We start from the raw sequence: 21,481 nt of genomic DNA, 5'->3' as shown, positions 1-21,481 counted from the left end.
ATAGAAAAATATAGAAATATTAAAGTACTTACGGTAGGAATATTGGATCAATTCTATTGTTTCGTTGAAAAACCGATGATATGGTCCTAGTTCTAACACAATGTGGATGTTCAATGATTTCCTGCCTAATGTATAATATATCAAAAAAATGTCAATTGTAAATTATTTAGAAATTTATATAGTTGAATTTTTCTAGAAATAATTACAACGACGTACGGGATTATGGGCATGCAAAAATTCTGCATGTAATTCTGTTCGTTAGTTTTTATTTCCTTCGGATCCTTTATCTTTATATCTTCTAGTGGTAAAAATCTCGAATATGTACGATTATCATCTTTTTTGTCCTTCAGCCCTGTTGCATATCCTGATTTCTTAAGTTTTTTATTTTGTTTCAATGGATTAGATTGCTCTCTCATTTTTCGACCTTTACTCGTAGGATTATCATTTGTATCTGACTTCGGTATCCTCGAACTTAAAATTTGATTTTGTCGTACTTCTTTAATATCATTTTTTTTAATGTCTGTAAAATATATGTATTCTATCCTCTTTACGTTATGTATACATACTCTTGTGTATGTGTGTGTGTGTGTGTATATGTTTTTAGTTACATTTTATTCGATATCCTTACCTTCTTTATCATTTTTAATTTGCAGAGGAGGGTTCATCTTCTCATTCCCGTTATTACATTTTTCTAATTCGATACTACCCGCCACAGAAATTGAATTTGAAGACTCGATTTCTTGAATTTGTCCTATTTTACATTCATTTTTCGAATATAACACCGAAGCCACTGAATTTTCAGTTTGCTGATATACTGCGACGTGAGTTCCGTTTTGAGAATCTTCATTATTAGCCAATATTACAGGTGGTCCGTGTGGCGGAATGTAACTAAAAAATAAAATAAGATAAAACGTGTGTTAGAAATGAGATAGATAATTGTCGAAACAATATGTTTTAAAGTTTACGTGGTAACGATGTTTTCTTTGGATCCAGTCGAAGAAACTATTTCCATTTTTGTGCTTGGTGATGCACAGTGTACTGTTACAGTCATCTTTGTAAAACCTTTGAAGAAGAATTTCTTTTTTGAAAAAGAATTTCTTTTATTACGCGCGCGCGCTCTATGGGTGTCTATGTATGTTGTGTGTAACAAAATCAATATATGTGTATATCGAGTCTGTTAAGAAGTTTATACCAATTATAAGCATAATGATTTAAATCGTATGAATTTATTCACGCATTCAATTAAAAAGTAGAACTTAGTTTTTTTGATATTGTAATTTATATTGAACAATTATTCTTCAGAAAGTTATATTTGGTTTGGACTTTCTTTTATATACATTCGTTCATTCGTCGGTCTCTTTATTAACTTGTGCTTTCTATGGTCTTTCAGTTACGTTTTAGAAACGTTTCTTACTCGTTAAGACTCGAGACTCATTGTTTTTCGAATGATCTCGTACATTCTCCATCATTTGCAATTGATTATCCACCGTTTGTACTCCATGATCTGTCATTTGCACTTCATACTCTCCCGTTTGCATTTCATGATCTCTTATTTGCACTTCATCCTCTCCCACTTGTATTTGTTTTTCTACCATTCGGTCCTTTAACACGTTTTTCTGATCACCATTTAGATCGGGGTTTGGATTGCCTCGTTTTTTCTGTCTCGTTTGTACTTCAGGCTTACAATTGCAACTGTATAGCATGAAAATTATTTAACCTTAATACTCTTATAAACGTCAGTTTCGAAGAGATTAATAGATATCGAATTAGAAAATTAGCGTTCTTCGTTGCCAAGGTATAAACTCACTTGGGACAACATGGCGTAGCGACAGCTCCACGTAGAAGCTGGATAATCGCTGAACAAGGTGCACATTCAGTAGAAAGCTGTGTCGTCGTCAAAATTCCTTGAGTTTGAAGTTGTTGATTGCAAAACTCGCATCTACTCGTGGTTTGTACCAGAACTTCTTTCAAATCGGATTTAGATGTCTGCTGCTTTTTTAAGTTATGTTTTATATTATTTATTCAATTAGGTTCTTTTTCATAATTAGCTTCTCTATCTTTCATTTACTAGCCTGAGATTCTTCGACAGATGCATGTTTCGGATTCGTTTGAATTGCGGCGATTTTTACAGCTACTGACGGGGTACTAGTCGGACGATCGGCGTACTCTCGTCGATGACCAATGGTCGTTTTTCGCAAGCCGTGATCCGGTGTGGTAGTTTCATTAGTTAATGGTAATTTTATGGCGCTAATGCTAGTCGATGCATCACGTTTCTTATACTGAATACCACGCACATACATTTGCTTTTAACAACAAAATCGCATATAAATTTATATTTGTGTACATACATACATACATACATACATACATACATATATATATATAATATATATATATATATATATATATATATATATATATATCGATAATAATAAAAGTAAAATATACTTCTGTCGGTAGAGTTGTTGCTATAACTGGTGTATTTATTCCCTTGGAAAGGATATCCTTTTCCTCACAAGTCTTTTGATACATTTTACACTTATTTTTCCAGATACTATAACGACAAAAGTATTTTTATGCTCTTAGATTTTCCTAATAAATAACGAAAAGAGTTAATGATTCGATTATTACGAAGCTCGAAACTCACGAAAGTACAATCAAAACGTCGATCAGGAAGAGTAGTGATAGAACGAAACTGAAGAATATCATTGTAGTTTTTATTAGGTGAAAAGCGTTACCGGCATGTGATAATAGAAGTAAGAATAAACTGATAATAAAATAGATCAGGAAACCCAGGAAGGCGAACGTAAACATCTGTCATAAAGTAGCATAATTCTTAGTATATTAACGGATAATGTGATTAATTCATACGTTTGATTTTATAAAATAATTGTTTAAAATTAATTAATTTTGTTACATAATAGATTATTTTTACCGGTGTGAGACGTAAACTATGTTCACCGTATTGAGAAATTATTTCCACACTCATGACAAAGGCATAGATACCGTTTATAATAATTAATGAAAGGCAAATGATTGTAGACAACGGTGTTCCGGGTATCCAAAATATATATATGGTCAGAAAGAATAGGAACATTGACAAGAGCTAAATCGATAAAATTTCTCGAAATTAATTCATCCGAGATATGCATGATATTGCACTTGCTTTACTTACAAATTGAAAAACTCTAAGCGGCTTTAATACAGCCGTATATACGGTATCCTCTTCTTGATAAAAAAATAGTTTCTTTGATCGACTAGATTTTTTGACGTTCTTATCTGATAAAAAAACAATTTTTTAAAAGTGACTCATTTTTCAATAATCGTCATTAAACTCACCTGTTCTAAGCATATTTTTTTTTTACAATTGAATATAAGGAATATATATTAAACTTTCTGTCAAATAATTCTGTACAGATCGTCTATTCCTGTGTCATCGTATATCGATTTCTTTTGTTTATCTCCGTCATACGAGTTGGCCATGATTATGGCTTTCTTATTTACGATTCCCTTATATATTTGTTACAATAGATCTTTTAATTTACAACAAACGAATGGTTTTTTTCAATGATTGTATTTATAATCAATTGAAATGAAACTTTTATTATACGTGCTCGTATTATCTTTTTATGAATCATAAACTTGGTACAAATAAATTTTATATAGAGATTCGAGTAAAAGTAATAAAATTTGTTCAATATCCGTACAAGAAGATTAAAAGAACGTCGATTAGATATACGATAGAAGCAATCACGGATAAAACAATCGCCGTCATGAGTTTCCAAGTATCATTCACTTCTTCTCTTCTAGTAACACTAAAAATTTGGAACGCAGCTAGTAATATGATTACCGCACCGACTACTCCGAATAGAAACATCTAAAAATAATAAAAGTTTATAATCTATATATATTTTTATAAATTAGATCAATCATTTAGATAAGCTAGCGAATACTTATTACTTTTTATAAAAATATACAAAAGAAAAACTCTGACCAACCGGTGTTTCCGTTATTGGATCGCCACCAAGTTGGCTGATAATATCAATAAATGTTATGAAGAGAAATGTACCAAATGCCAAAAACAAAAGAATTTTGTCTATTTCTGTGTAAGGAGATTTATTGAAGCATGTGTAGATGGTTAAGGCAATGAGGGAAGCCAGTAATATCTAAATCATACAAAAATCTTATAAAATCGTCTCAAAAATAAATTTTTGACAATTGTTGTTTGACTACTCACGAATTGTACAATTCGTATAGGTTTTACCATCGGCACATTTTCGAAATCTTCATCGTACGGTATTTCTTGTTCCTGAGGATAAAATTGTAGATTGTAAGTATTTGGTATCATGAATTAATTTCACTCAAGTTTATCATGTGTCATCTCCTAAACAATTTATATTCGTTTATAAAAGTATTAGTTACGTATTTAACCATAATCGAACATATCCGATTAAAATTTCTTAGATCAACTTGAATATAGTAAGGAATTAATTTCATCACGTGATCGATATTATTTTATAACCGTATATATACAGTATGTCCGGTTTATATGTATTATTGTAAGTATTAAAAATGAAAAAAAATCTTTTAGAAGAATGTGGTGTCGGGTCGTAGTGATAATTATTAGATTTTGTAAAATTTACATTAAAATTTTTAAATAGAACCTTATATTTATCATCATTACATATTTCTATAGCTAATATCGAACCATTTTCAAAACACTATCCTATCTATATACATGCGTTTTGCATATGCCGTTGTTGATTTATTAAGCTTCAAATTTGATATAGCTCCTGCATTAGCGTTACACAGCAGAAGAATTGTTTGGTGGGACTTCGTATGCTTTTACACTAATTTCAAGGAAATGATAGAAACAATTGACAAAGAAATTATTGACATTGATAACATTCGTCTCAAACATTTTTTGAATTTTTAATAATCACGGAAATAATCCCGTGTATACATTTAAACCGGACTTTACATTAATTACTGAATATATCTAACTTTTTTTTATATCATTTTATTGTTTCAATTATATCGTACATTTTGTTGATAATAATTACTTAACTTAGTGAAAACTGAAAGTATATTAAAATAACTTGCCTATTATTTAATTGTACAAGTGATCAAGGTGCTACTATGTTAGACAATTTGGTGTATAATAATTACATAGTGAATATCAAAGAATTATGAACGATAGTAATTTCCTTACTAACGTTCTAACATAAATGTTTAATATAAATCGATGATACGTATAAAATATTCATTTGTAAATATTATCCTACTTCACGAATTACCATTGTTATCATTAATATATATGGACGGATTCATTCCTTATAATTATATACGTACCTATGCATATTAATTAATTACGTAACATTAAGATTTCTTATAAGATATATTGTATAAACTTTGGACTTCAGCGTTGTATATACGTAAATATTCATAGTATTTTTCTTTCGAAAAATCATTTAGAATCTGAGGACTCTAAATTACGTTGATATTTGCGAGCACTCCGAGCAGACAAATATAATAGTATTATAAAAGTTAAGATTGATTTCATTAATTAGAAATTACAAATGGATCTGATTTCGATAATATTTTTTTTTACGAACACATTCGGTGGTAATTCTTATCTTCCAGATAACCATTCGATCACGAAATCTTTCTTTTAAATTATCGATGAATATTTATTATTTATTGAAAAATATTATTGATTTATTATGCCTCAAAAATAATGCTTTCGTTCGAGCTGATCATCCGTTTTTGTAGGTTTTCTTCATGTTCTCGTTGAATATTTTAGAATCAGAAAAATTTCTGCAACGAAAGTCAAAGCGTTTATAAGGACGAAAATCGCAGAGGATATTAACATGTCCATATATTGTTTGCTCGGATATAGTTCATTATTTTGCATGTGATAGTAGGGCCTTTGAATGGTACGCCAGTTGTGAATGATTAGGCTACCGGCTACTATATGTAGAATCGCACCCAACGAGGAAAATATTATCATCTGTAAAATATGAAATCAAAAAAAAGAAAAGAATTAAAGTAAACAGTTCTATACAAAATAATTGGATAAAAATTTCATTATAGAAATTGAAATTGTTTTATCAACGAAATAAAACGATGTTTAAACAAAATTTTTCGATTACTCATAAAACTGAGTCACGTAAGATCGATTACGATTTTCAAACACGTAATCAGAAAAGTCATTCTTAGAGATTGATTTGTTAGTTGTTGTATGAGTTATTACGTCGCGATCGTAAAAATACTTTATATCGAAAAATGAATTTTCCTTGTTTTGATGTTCGCGGAGATTATTTTAAAAATTATTCAAAGACTTATGCTTAGAGAAAGTGTTCACTATGTATTCTTCTTCGTACAAAAAAAAAAAAAGAAAAAAACATTTCAATAAAAAACGTTAATTAAAAAACGATTTGACATTTGAATAATTAATTGGACGTGTTGTAAAAATCATATTAGGACATGACAGATAACTAATGAATTTCGTGCGTGAATCAAATGTTTTATGAAGTATCGCAAACAACAGGTTTTCCATGTTACGTTATAACAAGTTCCAATCGTCCGTTAAGCGTGTAATGATACTATTACATCCGGTGCATACTCACGAAGGAAAGGAGATGTTGCTTATAAATACCTGTGGACCTTGATGCGGCTTCTAATTATTATCGTATACGTCGTGACTAATGAGTCAGCTATATAAACGAATCGAAAAAATTCTTTGCATGCTATGATACGTGTTTATCTATGTGTCTCATTACGTTACAATTAATATCGATATCACTTTTTGAGCAATAGTTACGAAACACGCGCATAGAATCTTGACGAACAAACGATTGAAAATCTTCTCAACACTTACCGTTCTTTTTGGTAATCGATCACCGAGCAAATGACATATGATAAAAAGCGAATTTATCATAATATAACCAGCCACTGTTACATAAATGAATGCTGCATCGTCTAATTTAAATCGTGGCTTGTTAAAGACCCGTTGGAACGAATTTAAAGGATCAACCAAGAGGCCAATCGCGAAGATGGCTAAAATCTGTGAATATAAATGTATTTCGTCAATTTTTTTTTTATCTTTATTGAATTTTATTTCAATTAATATTTTTGATCGATTGATAGTAATGTATAGCTGGTATATATATACATACATACATACATATATATATACATATATATATATATATATATATATATATATATATTATATATACAAGTATATACTCACAATTTCGATCACTTTGAAAAAGATGGGAATATGTTTTGAGATTCTGTTCTCCTTGGGAACTTGAGTTGTCCGCTGATTTTCGTCGGCCATTCTGACCCTACGATGTTTTCCCCTACTGTCGCCCAGCTTGGAGAATTACTAGATCTACCTTTAACGACGATCAATATCTTTTATTATACCTTTGCGAGAACGCCCTACGACATACGCAGTGATAAACATCGTTACATTGGGGTTGATTTATAAAAAGGGGCAGATAGATGAGGGTGAAAACAGCAGTAAAATTGCACGTTTCTGTCTGTCTTTATAAGTTCATATTAGATTGTTCATATGATGCATATAAAAAATTTGATTTATTTATTTAGATCATATTGTCATATTAAAAAATTTCATCCATTTTACTTATCTTAATCAAAATCTTCTTCCTTTTTCTTTTTTCTTTTCTTTCAATATTAGGAATTAATTATAATTATTTCAAAGATATACTACACTTTTATACGTATTATTATTTTTTTATCTTTCTCGAACAGTTATTTTTAACCCATTTGTATCATTTATAGTTCGACATTTGAAAAGAGTATTGCGTTGAACTATTGATAACGCGTCCTAAATTTAACTTACAGTATTCACAACGAGTTTGTTCGTGGGAGGAAAAGGTAGATATTATCGAAAAACGAAAGGAAACTAGTTCGAGATAACATTAATAACATAATTTTTCTTTCCATGAAACTTACAAAAAATTGATTATGAGAATAATCATACGTTAACATTATAAAATATGCTAAAGCGTATTAATTACGTGTGTGGATCGTTGTCGGATGTTATACATTTTTCAAAGAAATTTAGAAAAGAAAGAAAAAGAAAAAGAAATAAAGATTACTCGTTTTCATAGATAGACTCTTATAAATATTTTAAAATTCTTCGATCGTAGGTATACCTGACCTATGCTATTGCAATTTGCTCTCATTCGTAACACGTGTTATCGATCACACGATAACATCAAATCTTTTTAATTTGTATAATCTTTCAAAAAAAAAAAAGAAAATAAAGATAATTTCAAGTGGCTAGAAGCAATAATTAACAATGGACGATATAAACTACTTATAATGTCTATGACAAAAAAAGGAAAAAAAAATTTACAAATAGTCTCTCAAGCATACCTCAATCACGTCACGTTACGTTTATTTGTCCAGAACAGTCGCTAATTGTAAATTGTCGAAAAATTCACGTTGTTTTTTTGCAATTTACTAATATTTGACACTATCAAACTCAATTCACTTTTATGAACAAAATCACAAAAAAAAAAAGAAAAAAAAACTAACCAAAGGAACGAACGGAAAATGAGAAATATTTATTATTTATATTTTAATATCTGATTCGCAACGATCAGCGAGATGAAATTTCTCGATTAAGACGATGCAATTAGTGCTTTATCGTTGCATATTGTTCGCGATTTTTTAAGAGGGCTGTCAGCGAGGAAACGAAACACGCTCCGAGAAGGCGCGAGTTAAACTGGAACGCTGAGCGTGACGCATTGAGTTCTAATGCCGTGTAAACGACGCAACCAACCTAAAGCCGAAGCGCTATCGTTGTCTCGTCGTCGTTGTCGTCGTCGTCGTCGTCGTCGTCGTCGTCGTCGTCGTCGTCGTCGTCGTCGTCGTCGTCGTCGTCGTCGTCGTCGTCGTCGTCGTCGTCGTCGTCGTCGTCGTCGTCGTCGTCGTCGTCGTTATTGTTGTTGTCGTCGTCGTCGTCGTCGTCGTCGTCGTCGTTATTGTTGTTGTCGTCGTCGTCGTCGTCGTCGTCGTCGTCGTCGTCGTCGTCGTCGTCGTTATTGTTGTTGTCGTCGTTGCGTTGTCCTCGACGACGATGTTTTAAGCTTCATTCACATTCGACGTAGACGTATTTGAAACACACTACATACTACACACTCTGCTAAAATCGTTTTATCGATGCAATCTAACATAAAGATACTTCATTGAGATATTTGCACGTGTTCGAGAACTATTTACATTTTAAAGATATCTAATGATTATAATGATTGTTAGCTGGAAAACATATTGACATTGATAACTTTTTATTAATAATTCTCTTTTTTATTTCTTTTTTTTCTATTTCATTATTTTATTGAAATTAAAAACATAGTTTCATGAAAAAATTCATATAATTTATATATGTATGCTTCTGCGCAGATACGTTTGAGATTTTATTTTTATCAATTTATTCTAAAATGAATATGAAAAATATATCTCGGACAATACTCAGCAAGATTGGATCACTTTTCTCAGGTGTTCTTTAGAAATCACTTTCTCAGGTGTGTAGAGTCGAATCGATTGTGTGACAAGCAGTAGAAAAACTTGGCTATTCTTATAAACGTCTGACTCGTTTTCATCGTTGGTTGAATTGTCATACTATAGAAAAATCTTCTAATATTTCAATAACTTTGAACAATAGAACGATATTAATCATGTAATTTACATCTTGTAAATTTTATTTTAGGATTTTTTCAATATCCTCTCTTCCATCTGATTATTATTAAATTATTAAATGATTAAATGAGGATATACACACATACATACATATTTATATTTATATATATATATATATATATATATATATATATATGCCTCACAAAAATATCTCTACTCAGATTACTTTCAATTTGAAAACTTAATGATATACATATACAGACCTTTTTCTTGAAAAAGATTATCTTTTTATATGATATTTGAAGAAAAGAATACAGATATCAGCTACGATGGGTGTGGCTATCTTTCTAAATTGCTTTTAAAGAAATGTTAGTTAGAAGGTACTCGTCCTACAGCGCATGTGACTCACTATAGTCTGTATGAATGTAGTACGTACTACATTATACGTATGAATGCTTTTGTACGATATATTTCTATTATTATATATATATAATAAAATTGGGATATGAGAGGGACGTGCTATTTACTATAGATAATTTATGAAGGAAAATATTTAACTTCTAGTTTGAATTTCAATCATATCGATATGTGTGTATTTGTTGCATGTATGTATGTATATATATGTGTATGTATAGTGAAGTAAATAAAAAATTTAATAAAAATATATCAGGTAGTGCAAATATTCTTTTCAATAAAATTTATCGACAAATTGTGTGAAATAACTTTGTACTTTAAGAGAAATCATGAGTTAAGCAAGTGATAATAATTAATATGACTTACTCGTATCTTCATTGCTCTAACTACACTACGCATATATGCTAAATAGCTTAAAACACGCAATCGAAGAAATAGTACACGCAATAGTTACGTATTTACTTAAACATATGTATTCGTCCACATACACGTATGTACACGCATCGCACGCGCACATAATATACGATAAATACGTTATTTATTAGAAAATAAAAGAACTAAAGATTAAAATTGTTCTGTCCTTGACATATTAAAAAAAGAAAACTTTGTAAATATTTAGACAGATCGTTTTAAAGTTGACTCGTTTATAAATGAAAGTGGCCTCGTATCAAAAGCTATTTAAATGATAACTTTCATAGCTTAAGGTTCTTTGTTAATCAATAGATATGTGTCACGATCAGTCACTATCATATTGATCTATCATTTAACATTGATATAAAATTATAATATATGATGTTTAACAAAAGAGTTTCATAAAATTAAGGTTTTTGTTGAAGTCCAATGGAACAATAATTTAATCACCTTTTTTTAAATAAATGAGATCATTTTAATTAAAATATATTTCTTAAAAGTATATTAATTTTATTGTACATATGTCTGTGTGTATTTTATTTGAAGAACTCACACGTATATAATATTATATATATTATTTTTTATAATATATATAATATATGAATTAACAACTCGTATTTTACTTTATTATATGACGGAAGTTGAATTAAAGGAAATAATAATCACCGATAATCGACATTTTTCAGACAGGAAACAGAGATTAACCTTGCTGCATGTAAATATATATTTTCATAGCCTCGATCATTGTGTAATCTGTTTCAAAAGTAACCTATGGACATTTATCATATAGAGTAACACGGTAACGTAATAGAGCTGCTAAGAGAGATAATAAGAGAAAAAGAGATAGAGAAAGCATATGCACGTAGAAAACACAAATGTATATGTGTGAGCGTGTATAAGTATTATATAATACATGAATCTTCTTATTCAAAATTATCTATAGAGTTATCAAATTTATATAATTAAATTAGTTTGTTAATAAGTTACGATAATGTAATGATAAAAATATATGAATCGATTTAAAAAAAAAAAGAAACATCGATGGCATTGAAATCTCAAGAAAGAGTGATTTTAAGAGAAATTTTATATTTATCAAAATGTAGCTGTTTTGAATCTAATTATTTTTTCGTGAAACGTTTCGCATCATTGATGCAACGAAGGTGTTTGTAGTGTTCAAGTTTATTGAAATATCCTGTTTATATATATATGTGTGTGTGCACACACACATACACACATACAGATCACATTTCCATGAGCAGGAAAAGATCGCATGCTTCGGCGCGCACAGTAGGCGCGGTCTATCTTCATTGACGATTACTACTGTGCCATCTTCCTATTGGCCTTGAACCACTCATACTGGTTTCCTTTGTAGATATACATATGTAAGTAAATACATTAAGAAGGGAGGCCACTCACAAAAGCTTCATTCTTCTATGTCAACTTACATATGTTCCTTTTACGTCGTTCTTAATTCTATGATTATGAAAATTATGACGAAAATAGCTTATGAAAAGATAAAATTATTGTTAATCGTTCCTTTAATTAATTCTTATTAATAATCAGTTTTGTGTATATCATTTAATCATTATTATAGATTGTACATTATGGTACACGAAATTTTGCCTTATTTATTTCTTTTTAAATTATGTTATTGATTTAAATGTTACGTACGAAATATTTGTTAATTGAACTTTGTAAACTGCAATAGAAAGTTATATACACTCATCTTCTACAAATGGATCTTTAAAATACGTATAATCATTTCTCGTAATGTTGTTTATTCTTTTATTATTGCAGCAATGCAAAGACGCGTTATATGACCTCAGCTTGCTTCACACATCGAGAAGTCGTAAATCTCGTATTACAAGCTCATGCCCATAACAAATGCCCTTATTATATTGCATGCAATTATGACTGGCGAACTATTTTTAAAGTGAAGGCGACGAAACTCGAGTTCGAACATTCGATAAAAAGTTGTAATGCGCATTGCATGTTTGTTTTTGATAAAGAAAAAAAAAAGAGAACTATTTCTGTTTTTTGCGATATTAACGTAAATTCAAACGTAGTTGCATTTAACCTTGTCAGAAGGTAGATCGTCTAGATATTGATCTGTAAACCATAGCACGAATACACTTACGTATATTACTATTCTGAGATTATAGAGATATCAACTTTCATTTTATAAATAACTCTTAATATTTTCATTAGTAAAATATAGAAAAAAAGAACGAATTTCGTTTCATTTCAAAGTTAATATTTAATCTCTTTTTAATTATGTTTTCAAAAATAACATCTCTTTTAAGATACAATTAATATGATAAATATCTATCAATCAGCATCTTCGTTGATTTACTTCTGTCTACTGTATATTATACATAAATTCTAATTATATCTCTTTTAAATTTAAAAGACAAATTTGTAATTCTTAGGGTTCATTAATCACTCGTGCATAAGATCGTTCTTCCTTTCTGATTCATCAGGGTCAAATTAAGTACGACATTTGTAATTAGCATGATTACGTATCCGGATGGTTAGCCAAGACAACGATGCCCGCTATGGGGTCAAGTGGATTAATTGATCCAAGTTGTGTGGCCAGTTCTTTTCAAGTACCACGCCTTTTATCCGGTGAAAAGACATTCACCCAGCTTATCACAGTTTAGTTTGTTCTTTTCTTTCGTTAAAAAAAAAAAAGAAAAAAGAGGAAAGAAAAAACTGAAACAATTAGTTTCGTTTGGTAATAAGCAAAGGGATTAGTTTTTTTAATTCGTCGATGTTCTTGACAGATATTCTTCTATTCCACGAACGATCACAACGAGCAAGAGTGCAATCGAATTAATCAGACAAGCCGAAAACACGACAAGTTTCCGTGTACTGTTTTCTTGTCTATGAAAAGTGAAATGTTTAAATCATTATAATTACATAACATTAGGTAATCGATGTTCCAATTAATTCGAATTTGTAAGATTGAAGAATTAACACCGTTTGTAAGATTGAAAAATTCGCAAAATTACCCGAAATTTTTGTCGGTATTAGTGAAGAACATGGACCAGTCTGTCTCTCTGGGAAATTGGTAGAAGCAACAGAGTATGCATCCGAAAGAACCGATTGCAGCAAAGCACACTTCCTGATAGAATTTCAAATGAATTTTATCAAAAATTGATTTTTTTTTTTTTTCTTTAAAATAACTTACAAGAAAAACGTGGGATTCCTCAATATACATAGCTAAAATCTCTGACGAATTTATGATAATATAACCTGTTAATAAGGCAGGCACGACGATTCCAAAATATTCTGCGGCAAAGTATCGATCAACGGGACGTATATAAGCCGCAGTACCAACAATGCAGACCGACTAAAGATATATTTCATTTCTTTTTTAATATAAAGTATTTTTAAACTCGAAGATATAATAGATGGACCAATAAATAATGGCGCAATTTGTAATATTTTTTATGTGAATATATGAAATTGTATTCAGTAGTTTTTATTAGTAAAAAATACTGACTTTAATTTTTAATCAACTTAATATAACTAGTGTAACTAGTTGAAACATACCAAAGAAAACATTTTAAACACAAACAACCTTTTCTCGATTATGTGTGGTCTAGTATTAATGGGAATGTCGCTAAATGGAACCGGAATATTTCCCATGCTTTCGTAAAAAAATTAATGTAATTATAATTGCAGAAAGATGATGACGATATTTATTAAGCTGAAGTATGCAAAATTCAGAGCAGTGATTCAATTGATTCGATATTTTATATATTCTTATATCAATCAATAAAATCAATCGAAATATATTAATTGACTAAAACATACATTTAATAAATACTGCGAATTTTAATTGAGAGGATGAAGTCATTTCGTACTCTTTTCACCAATGTTAATTATATTTTTAGAGTGCTAGAATTGGTTAGTATACATATGTACATAAGAAATACGTAAGAAATAACAAGTGTATAATGTATAATAACAAGGTTATCTCCTCATCGCATTATTCAGGTACTCTGCCTGTTAGGAATTATCTATTATCATCGCAACCTCGATACAGTTCAATTGTTGATTTTACATGGTTGGTTCTTCGTTTCACTTTCTTACATACTCTCTTACATTTGGGAAGATCCTGATCCATGGGTGGTAGGTTACAAATATAATTGAGAAAACTGTTTTATTTAACAAGATTCTTAAAAATGAAGTTCAATATTTTTATAATTTTATTTCAAGGAGATATTCGCGATTGGAATTTATATTATATTGATGATAGTTACTATCTTCATAGACTTAACGGTGCATTGTATTTTGCCGATAATTTTAGGTATTTATGATTGAAAAAAAGTTTCATCGGTTTAATAATTCGTTTTTATATGAATTTGAAAAAGATTCTTGAATTATATACATCCTTTTTCAGCCATTCTTCTGATCGCTGATTTAGTGTTCGTAATTGTAACTAAAACTTCATAAATCAAGTTTCATGAAAAGATTTGATATTATTTGAAGGTACAATGTAGAAGTAAGTTTGAACAATGTAAAAAATGTTTCAAGTTTTTTATTTAAAGTTTTAGTTACATCTTTCGTTGAATCATTCTTATCAATGCTCTGGCAATTCTATTTCTTGTGGTCGCAATTCTGCAATCAGATACACTTGTCTTTTTTCCATCCAAATTTTCATACAAACATCAAACATCATTAGGAAGGAGGATACTATCAATTATGTGGCAAAATTATTCTGTTATCTTTTTCTATTCGTAGACATTGTAATAGACAACTAAATTTATAGTCTATACGTACTTATTAAAATGATTCCAATTGTTTTCTCATTACATTGATTTTTATTGTTAATCTGTATTATCGTATAATGTCTAATGATACCTGAGATACCTGCTATCCAATATAAAATAATACCGATCAGAAAATAGGTGAATTCCTATAAAAGAAAATTATAAAAATGTCTATATTATTATTAAAAGTAACAAATAAAATATAAACATTTCATAATACCATGATGTTTTTTTTCTTTTGAAAAATCTGTGCCAAACTCAAAACAAGTAAGATAATAGCGTAAGTTACGGAATTTATTGAATAGACAATCCATAACCATATTGATATCGAGTGTTCTTCACATTCCGATAAGATATTCATACAAACGCATACTAAAACCTAAATCTTAGTTTTTAGTCTATTGCCTCTAAAAGAAAATTCTATTAAGCGATCTACGTACCAATTGAATTATCTTAAATAAAAGACTATAATCTTTTAAAAGACGTTTTATAAACTCATTCATTTATCATATGAATTCTAATCACTGTGAAGTTCATCACGTAAAACATTAATTGATTAGATATTAAATGTCTATTAATCGATAAATAAATGCAGTCATTCAATATACGATTTTGAAATAAAGTACGATGATCATTAAATATATTCAAATTTTTATTAATCATTCATCTATATTTTATAATCGTGTAAATTGGTTATATAAAAAATATATTTATTCGGTAGTTTCACCTCTGCCACGCGTTGCACCACGACCTCCTTTACCACCTTTTATTATCAATAATATTACATCGATTATGAGAATCACTATAGCCACTATTGGGAAAAAATAATAAAGTTAAAATAATTTCTATTTATAATAAAAAAATAATTAATAATTTAAAGATATAATTTAATACGAATTAATTACAAATTGTTAGTCCAACACATATGGCAAAAGATTTGGCTTCGGACCCTATAGCATGATAATGAAAATTAATTAGTTAATTTTCAAACATACATAAAAAAATTATTAAATAATCTATACATTTACTTACGAGTACGTCTATCAAGTTCACTGACTCCATCTTCCTCGTAATAATCATACATCAATACAAATGCGCTTATCAATAGCATCAGTGCCGTGGCTATAATCATACAGCATTCCTACAATATACCATATCTGATTAATTAATGTTACATAACTTAATAATAAATTAAAATTTCATTAGTATTACCCAAATGAAGGTATTAGTGAACCACACGTAAGCATATAATAATATAATCATATTTATAAATGCTGTATAGAAATAACCAATTGCGAATACATAAAATTGATAACATGCTGCATAAACATCGGAAAGAAAGAAATGTATGACCAATAGGATAATCTAAGCAAATATAAAGTAATTATTATTAAAGAATTAAAGAAAAGGTATTAATTAAAGGTTATTTCATACTCACAAAAGTAACTATTTTTAAAACAAAGTGATAGTCCTTCCATAATTCCCTACAAGAACGACCCATTTTTTCTTTTGATCAAATAAATTATTTTTATCTTCTCTGAAAACTCGAAAGATCGTAAATCTATTTTTTATGATGTTAATTTCTTTTTGTAGTAAAGATATCGATATCAATAGTGCTACTGTTTATCGATATAGTGAATATATATATATATATATATATATATATATATATATATATACACACACACACACACACATATATTAGTAATAATTTCATATATTAGTAATTTTTAATTTAGTAATAGTTATTTTATTATTACAAAAGGATGCATTTCAATTATTAACATTAGAGACTGCGGAAAACAATTTTGTAGCAAATAATTATTTAAAAATTATAATAATTAACAAAGCACATGCAAATTAACACAAAATATCGATAATTTCTTCGTACACAGTGCGTCTTAATAACAATTATTTTGTAATAAAACATTTATTTCGATGTGAATGACTCGAGTTAGTACGATGATGAATGAAATCATTTTATGAAAGCATGATTAATCGTCTTTAATGTATCTATGGAATGGATTAACTTTAAATACAAAACATCCGCTTAATATTTAATGAAACGCATTAATCGTATTCTTCTTTTGTCAAATGCCGGACACTTAATAATAAATCCAAAAGATATAACACTCCTTCTAAAATACATAGCGAACCAAGAGCCAATCCGACCTTTAAAATAATACATATTAATAAATAAATAAACATATTATAAATAATAAATAATAATAATATATATTAATATATATATTAATAAATAATAAATAAATAAATATTATAATTTGATAAAATATATAATATTATACATCCTAACAATAATACCTCTTTTTCCGGTACTAAATATTCAAATTTATGCTCTGGCTGATATCCATGCCAGTAATGTAGAGCTGTGCCACCAACAGCTAAGAACATACAGAGGCCTAGAAAGTTCATAATAATATCCTGAAAAAGGGAAAAGAATGACGAGAAATTGTATATTATCTTTCTTCGAAACCCGTTTAATGAATAATCACCAAACGTCGAACTTACGACGAGACTTTTTTTGTGATTGGTCGTGCCAAAACAAAAAGTAATTAAAACGACAGCAGTATATAGAAAGAATCCTACGAAAACACCTGACCCAACGATCTCAACATCAGGATTTTTGTCTTCGTTGAGATTCCATTGCCCACCGATTCCCAAAAATTCGCCGGCATATCCCGTTCGATATAAAATTAAAATAATAAGATTTATCACCTGAAAAAGAAATAAGAGATATTTAAAATGATTAACATCTTATTCCTTTTTTCCTTCTTCATTTGCTATTTCCCTTTTCATAGCTAATATTAAAGAAAATGTTATGGTGAAATTTAACATGCTCGTTTCACACTTTTGTGTATCACAAATGAAAGCGTATCACTTTACAAACAACATTTCTTATCGATAGCGAGTCGATAAGAAATGAAATGAATCACGAGATCGCGTAAAATTTTTCTTAATAACTATATTTATAATATCCTCCCATCATAAAAATACTTTAATGATTGAATCATATGTCGGATCATAAAAATAAAAGAGACTTGTAAATGTAGTTTTCAAATAAAATTTGGCAAAAACAAATTATTTATGTTACTAAACTTATTCAGACAATTAGAAATGGAATTTCTCCGTTCATTTTTTTTTCTTTAATTATAAATCATATTTGTTATAAAACGTCACCGTCAATTATTTCATTAAAACCCATTATTTTTAAATTTAACACATAAAAACGAAACACTTGCACACACTGAGAAAAGATCAATAGGATCGACGATAGGATAATCCATTTAAATCATTCATTTCATTTGACAGATCACAGCTATTTCGGTAAAAATTTCTTTTATCCGTTATAAACGATCGTTGTATCCTCACCAATTTAAGAATTTTTATCGTAATAGATGCTATTGTTTCAATAGACACCATTTTGATGCCAGTTTGTTAGAAACACCTTCGCAATGAGGAAGAATGAACGAAGTAGAGACAACACTCTGGTAAACGATTTTGATCCAGAAAACCAAGCCCTCTTTATCTAATCAGATAATATCCTACGAGATAAAGAACGAGAACTTGCTCATTCGTCTCGTCTTATCTTTTACGCGTTTTATCTATGATTTTTTTTTTAATCCAATGTAGTGGCGTCAAAACTCTGTACTATTGCCTAACTTTACTACGAATAATGAATCATAGATCGTTCACTAAGACTCATCACATCCTTTTTAAGAGAGAGAACGAATATTTCGATACTACATATTTCATTGTTTTGAAGAAATTCACCATCCAATGTATTTACAAGAATTTACATTTTATATTCCGTAAATTTGTTACAACATAAGTAACACGAAAGTTGTTATTTTTTCAAAAACAATGAATTTACAAAGGTTTTAGTGAGGATGCCTTTTAATCACAATATTGGATTTATAAATTTCTGATAATCGATCGAATAGATAATTCATATAGATTTTTATTGTTTTAGAAACTAGGACTGGCTATTACTCAAGAGCAAATCAACGAAATGGAGACACACATCGATAATATCGATTTCGAAGCAGCTGCCAAAGAAGAGAAGGCTACTAGACATGACGTGATGGCTCATGTTCACGTTTTTGGGAATCAATGTCCTAAAGCAGCACCTATCATTCATTTGGGTGCTACTAGTTGCTACGTCGGTGATAATACCGTAATGACTTATTCCATTTTTTCTAATATATAAACATCCCTATGAAAAGTGCTTTCCAAAAAATAAATACTTTATCATATGGTTCGATCGATTTAGTGTTAACAAAATTTAATTCTTATTTTTTAAGGATCTACTGGTGCTTCATGAAGGATTTCAAATTCTTTTGCCAAAACTGGCGAAGGTCATACAAAATCTTTCCAAATTTGCTACGGAATATGCTTATGTTCCAACGTTAGGATTTACCCATTTACAACCAGCTCAGCTAACTACAGTTGGTAAAAGGGCTTCTCTTTGGCTCCACGATCTACTGATGGACGAAAGAGCTCTTTTACGTGCGAAAAATGATCTAAAGTTCCGTGGTGTAAAGGGTACGACAGGAACTCAAGCATCATTTCTCCAATTGTTCGATGGTTAGTAAAATTTTAGATAAATGATTTTGAATACAAAAATTGTTAAAGATCTGAGAATTAAAGATAGAATAATTAAAAATTATTTTGACAGACGTAACAAAAAGTAAATAAATTTTTCTTATCTTATTAAGTATATTTCGTTTAATTCATTTAGTTATAACACTAATGATATTATGTGAATATTTAGGAGATTCTGAAAAAGTAAAGCAATTAGATGCTCTAGTAACAAAGATGGCTGGATTCGAGAAACATTATGCTGTTACAGGACAGACGTATAGTAGAAAAGTAGATGTGGAATGTTTGATCGTTTTAAGTTCATTAGGAGCTACTGTTCACAAGGTAAAAAGATTCTTTCAATCTGAAAGATTTTGTTTTGAAGATCAAAAAAATTTGTTTAATAGATTTGTACCGACATCAGGCTGTTAGCGAACATGAAAGAATTGGAAGAACCATTCGAGACGACTCAGATAGGATCCAGTGCTATGCCATATAAGAGGAATCCGATGCGTTCTGAAAGATGTTGCAGTATTGCACGTCATTTGATAACGCTGTGCAGTAACGCACTTCAAACCGCAGCTACTCAATGGATGGAAAGAACATTGGACGATTCAGCCATACGTAGAATAACTCTTTCTGAAGCTTTCCTTTCAGCGGATGTCATTCTTATGACGTTACAAAACATCACGGAAGGTTTAGTGGTATATCCCAAGGTCATTGCAAAGCACGTTGCTCAGGAATTACCTTTCATGTGTTCAGAAAATATTATAATGGCTATGGTGAAAACTGGTGGCGATAGACAAGTAAGATTTTATTCTACGTCTCTAATGCACTATTTCTTTTTTAAGATTATTTATAAATCTGTTTTATATAGGTATGCCACGAAAAAATTCGAGTGCTATCGCAAGAAGCTGGAGCTCAGGTGAAGCAACATGGTCTCGACAATGATTTAATTGATAGAATTAAAAGGGATCCATACTTTGAACCAATAATTGGTCAACTCGATGATTTGTTAAATCCTTCAACCTTCGTTGGTAGAGCTCCCGAGCAGGTTCTCGAGTTTATTAAGGAGGAAGTTCAACCTGTTCTCGAAAAATACAAATACATGAGCGGTCCGGTTGAACTTAACATTTAAAACTGAGACATTTTAACATAATTTTGTTATCGTAGAAAACTAAATAGTTCTACAATTTTTATACAATTATTGTATAGAAGAGAATTCTAAATTTCATACATTTTAAAGGAATATATAAAGGAAATATTCAACATTATTCAAGATAAAGATCAATTGTTTTAGTATTGAGAAGATCACATATTTATAGTAAGAATAGTAAGAACTTAGGCTTTCAACATTTAAAAAAAAAGATCATTCTTGTAAATATTAATCATTGTGTCTAAAAATATGCAATATTTCATACTCTCACGGATAATATACCGTACAAAAGCTCATCTATCAATAAGAAATTTGTCTCAACTGCTATGCTAGATAAATGATTAAAATTTTATATTACATGTATTATCAAGTATATTGTATTGCCTATTTTCAGCGATTATTTGTAATGTAAGTGATTATAATAAATGTATAAATACTCTCCAAA

At 29.6% G+C, this 21,481-nt stretch overlaps 5 protein-coding genes across 16 annotated transcripts in view; 1 reads left to right on the top strand and 4 right to left on the bottom strand.

Annotated features, from left to right (window-relative positions):
- The window catches only part of LOC127063379 (uncharacterized), a 6,802-nt gene extending 1,956 nt beyond the window's left edge, over positions 1-4,846 (bottom strand). For all 10 annotated transcript variants that reach the window (XR_007781326.1, XR_007781329.1, XR_007781328.1 and 7 more), the window contains exons 1-8: positions 2,449-4,846; positions 2,073-2,303; positions 1,808-1,989; positions 1,415-1,692; positions 966-1,062; positions 629-888; positions 217-520; positions 33-125 (exon numbers count right to left, since the gene is read on the bottom strand). Coding sequence is in view for 6 of the 10 variants with exons in the window: in XM_050993110.1 (XP_050849067.1) it covers positions 33-125; positions 217-520; positions 629-888; positions 966-1,062; positions 1,415-1,692; positions 1,808-1,989; positions 2,073-2,303; positions 2,449-2,532 (1,529 nt within the window). In the remaining 4 variants the exon portion in view is untranslated. The remainder of the gene's footprint in view (positions 1-32; positions 126-216; positions 521-628; positions 889-965; positions 1,063-1,414; positions 1,693-1,807; positions 1,990-2,072; positions 2,304-2,448) is intronic.
- Positions 1-21,481, top strand: part of LOC127063380 (adenylosuccinate lyase) — a 25,604-nt gene extending 4,123 nt beyond the window's left edge. The window contains exons 1-6 of one of the 2 annotated variants that reach the window (XM_050993116.1): positions 18,952-19,177; positions 19,273-19,476; positions 19,604-19,886; positions 20,074-20,225; positions 20,288-20,686; positions 20,758-21,481. In XM_050993116.1, the coding sequence (XP_050849073.1) occupies positions 19,312-19,476; positions 19,604-19,886; positions 20,074-20,225; positions 20,288-20,686; positions 20,758-21,018 (1,260 nt within the window). In that variant the 5' untranslated portion in view covers positions 18,952-19,177; positions 19,273-19,311 and the 3' untranslated portion in view covers positions 21,019-21,481. Of the gene's footprint in view, positions 1-18,951; positions 19,178-19,272; positions 19,477-19,603; positions 19,887-20,073; positions 20,226-20,287; positions 20,687-20,757 lie in introns of those variants that run through there. The other variant, XM_050993115.1, reaches the window with a different exon arrangement.
- Positions 5,040-8,748, bottom strand: LOC127063382 (uncharacterized). 2 transcript variants are annotated; one of them, XM_050993119.1, is made up of 4 exons: positions 8,413-8,748; positions 7,256-7,449; positions 6,881-7,066; positions 5,040-6,010 (listed from the first exon to the last, which is right to left on the bottom strand). In XM_050993119.1, the coding sequence occupies exons 2-4, from the start codon at positions 7,343-7,345 to the stop codon at positions 5,780-5,782; spliced, it is 507 nt and encodes a 168-aa protein (XP_050849076.1). In that variant the 5' UTR covers positions 7,346-7,449; positions 8,413-8,748; the 3' UTR covers positions 5,040-5,779. The 2 variants fall into 2 exon arrangements, with proteins under 2 accessions (XP_050849076.1, XP_050849075.1); XM_050993118.1 differs by having other exon boundaries at positions 5,043-6,010; positions 7,256-7,403.
- LOC127063385 (uncharacterized) lies at positions 14,939-15,842 on the bottom strand. Its single transcript, XM_050993121.1, has 3 exons — positions 15,502-15,842; positions 15,292-15,427; positions 14,939-15,204 (listed from the first exon to the last, which is right to left on the bottom strand). The coding sequence occupies exons 1-3, from the start codon at positions 15,640-15,642 to the stop codon at positions 15,092-15,094; spliced, it is 390 nt and encodes a 129-aa protein (XP_050849078.1). The 5' UTR covers positions 15,643-15,842; the 3' UTR covers positions 14,939-15,091.
- On the bottom strand, positions 17,083-18,828 carry LOC127063384 (protein snakeskin). Its single transcript, XM_050993120.1, has 4 exons — positions 18,672-18,828; positions 17,811-18,017; positions 17,604-17,723; positions 17,083-17,453 (listed from the first exon to the last, which is right to left on the bottom strand). Exons 1-4 carry the CDS (start codon positions 18,720-18,722, stop codon positions 17,352-17,354), a joined length of 480 nt encoding a protein of 159 aa, XP_050849077.1. The 5' UTR covers positions 18,723-18,828; the 3' UTR covers positions 17,083-17,351.

Source organism: Vespula vulgaris, chromosome 4 (genome assembly GCF_905475345.1).
Source record: "Vespula vulgaris chromosome 4, iyVesVulg1.1, whole genome shotgun sequence".
Classification (NCBI taxonomy): Eukaryota; Metazoa; Arthropoda; class Insecta; order Hymenoptera; family Vespidae; genus Vespula; species Vespula vulgaris.
The sequence above is the reverse complement of the archived record's forward strand: the minus strand, read 5'-3'. Positions and strand labels throughout refer to the sequence as shown.

Bases quoted from the DNA above. Each gene is read 5' to 3' on its own strand.
- LOC127063384 (XM_050993120.1), bottom strand. From the start codon at position 18,722: ATGGTGTCTATTGAAACAATAGCATCTATTACGATAAAAATTCTTAAA. The intron at 17,724-17,810 runs GTAAGTTCGACG...TCCCTTTTTCAG, and splicing joins ATCACAAAAAAAGTCTCGTC to GATATTATTATGAACTTTCT. The intron at 17,454-17,603 runs GTATTATTGTTA...ATTATTTTAAAG, and splicing joins ATTTAGTACCGGAAAAAGAG to GTCGGATTGGCTCTTGGTTC.
- LOC127063385 (XM_050993121.1), bottom strand. From the start codon at position 15,642: ATGAATATCTTATCGGAATGTGAAGAACACTCGATATCAATATGGTTA. The intron at 15,428-15,501 runs GTATTATGAAAT...TTTCTTTTATAG, and splicing joins AAAAGAAAAAAAACATCATG to GAATTCACCTATTTTCTGAT. The intron at 15,205-15,291 runs GTACGTATAGAC...CATAATTGATAG, and splicing joins AATTGGAATCATTTTAATAA to TATCCTCCTTCCTAATGATG.
- LOC127063382 (XM_050993119.1), bottom strand. From the start codon at position 7,345: ATGGCCGACGAAAATCAGCGGACAACTCAAGTTCCCAAGGAGAACAGA. The intron at 7,067-7,255 runs GTGAGTATATAC...TTATATTCACAG, and splicing joins TTTTCAAAGTGATCGAAATT to ATTTTAGCCATCTTCGCGAT. The intron at 6,011-6,880 runs GTAAGTGTTGAG...CATATTTTACAG, and splicing joins ATCGATTACCAAAAAGAACG to ATGATAATATTTTCCTCGTT.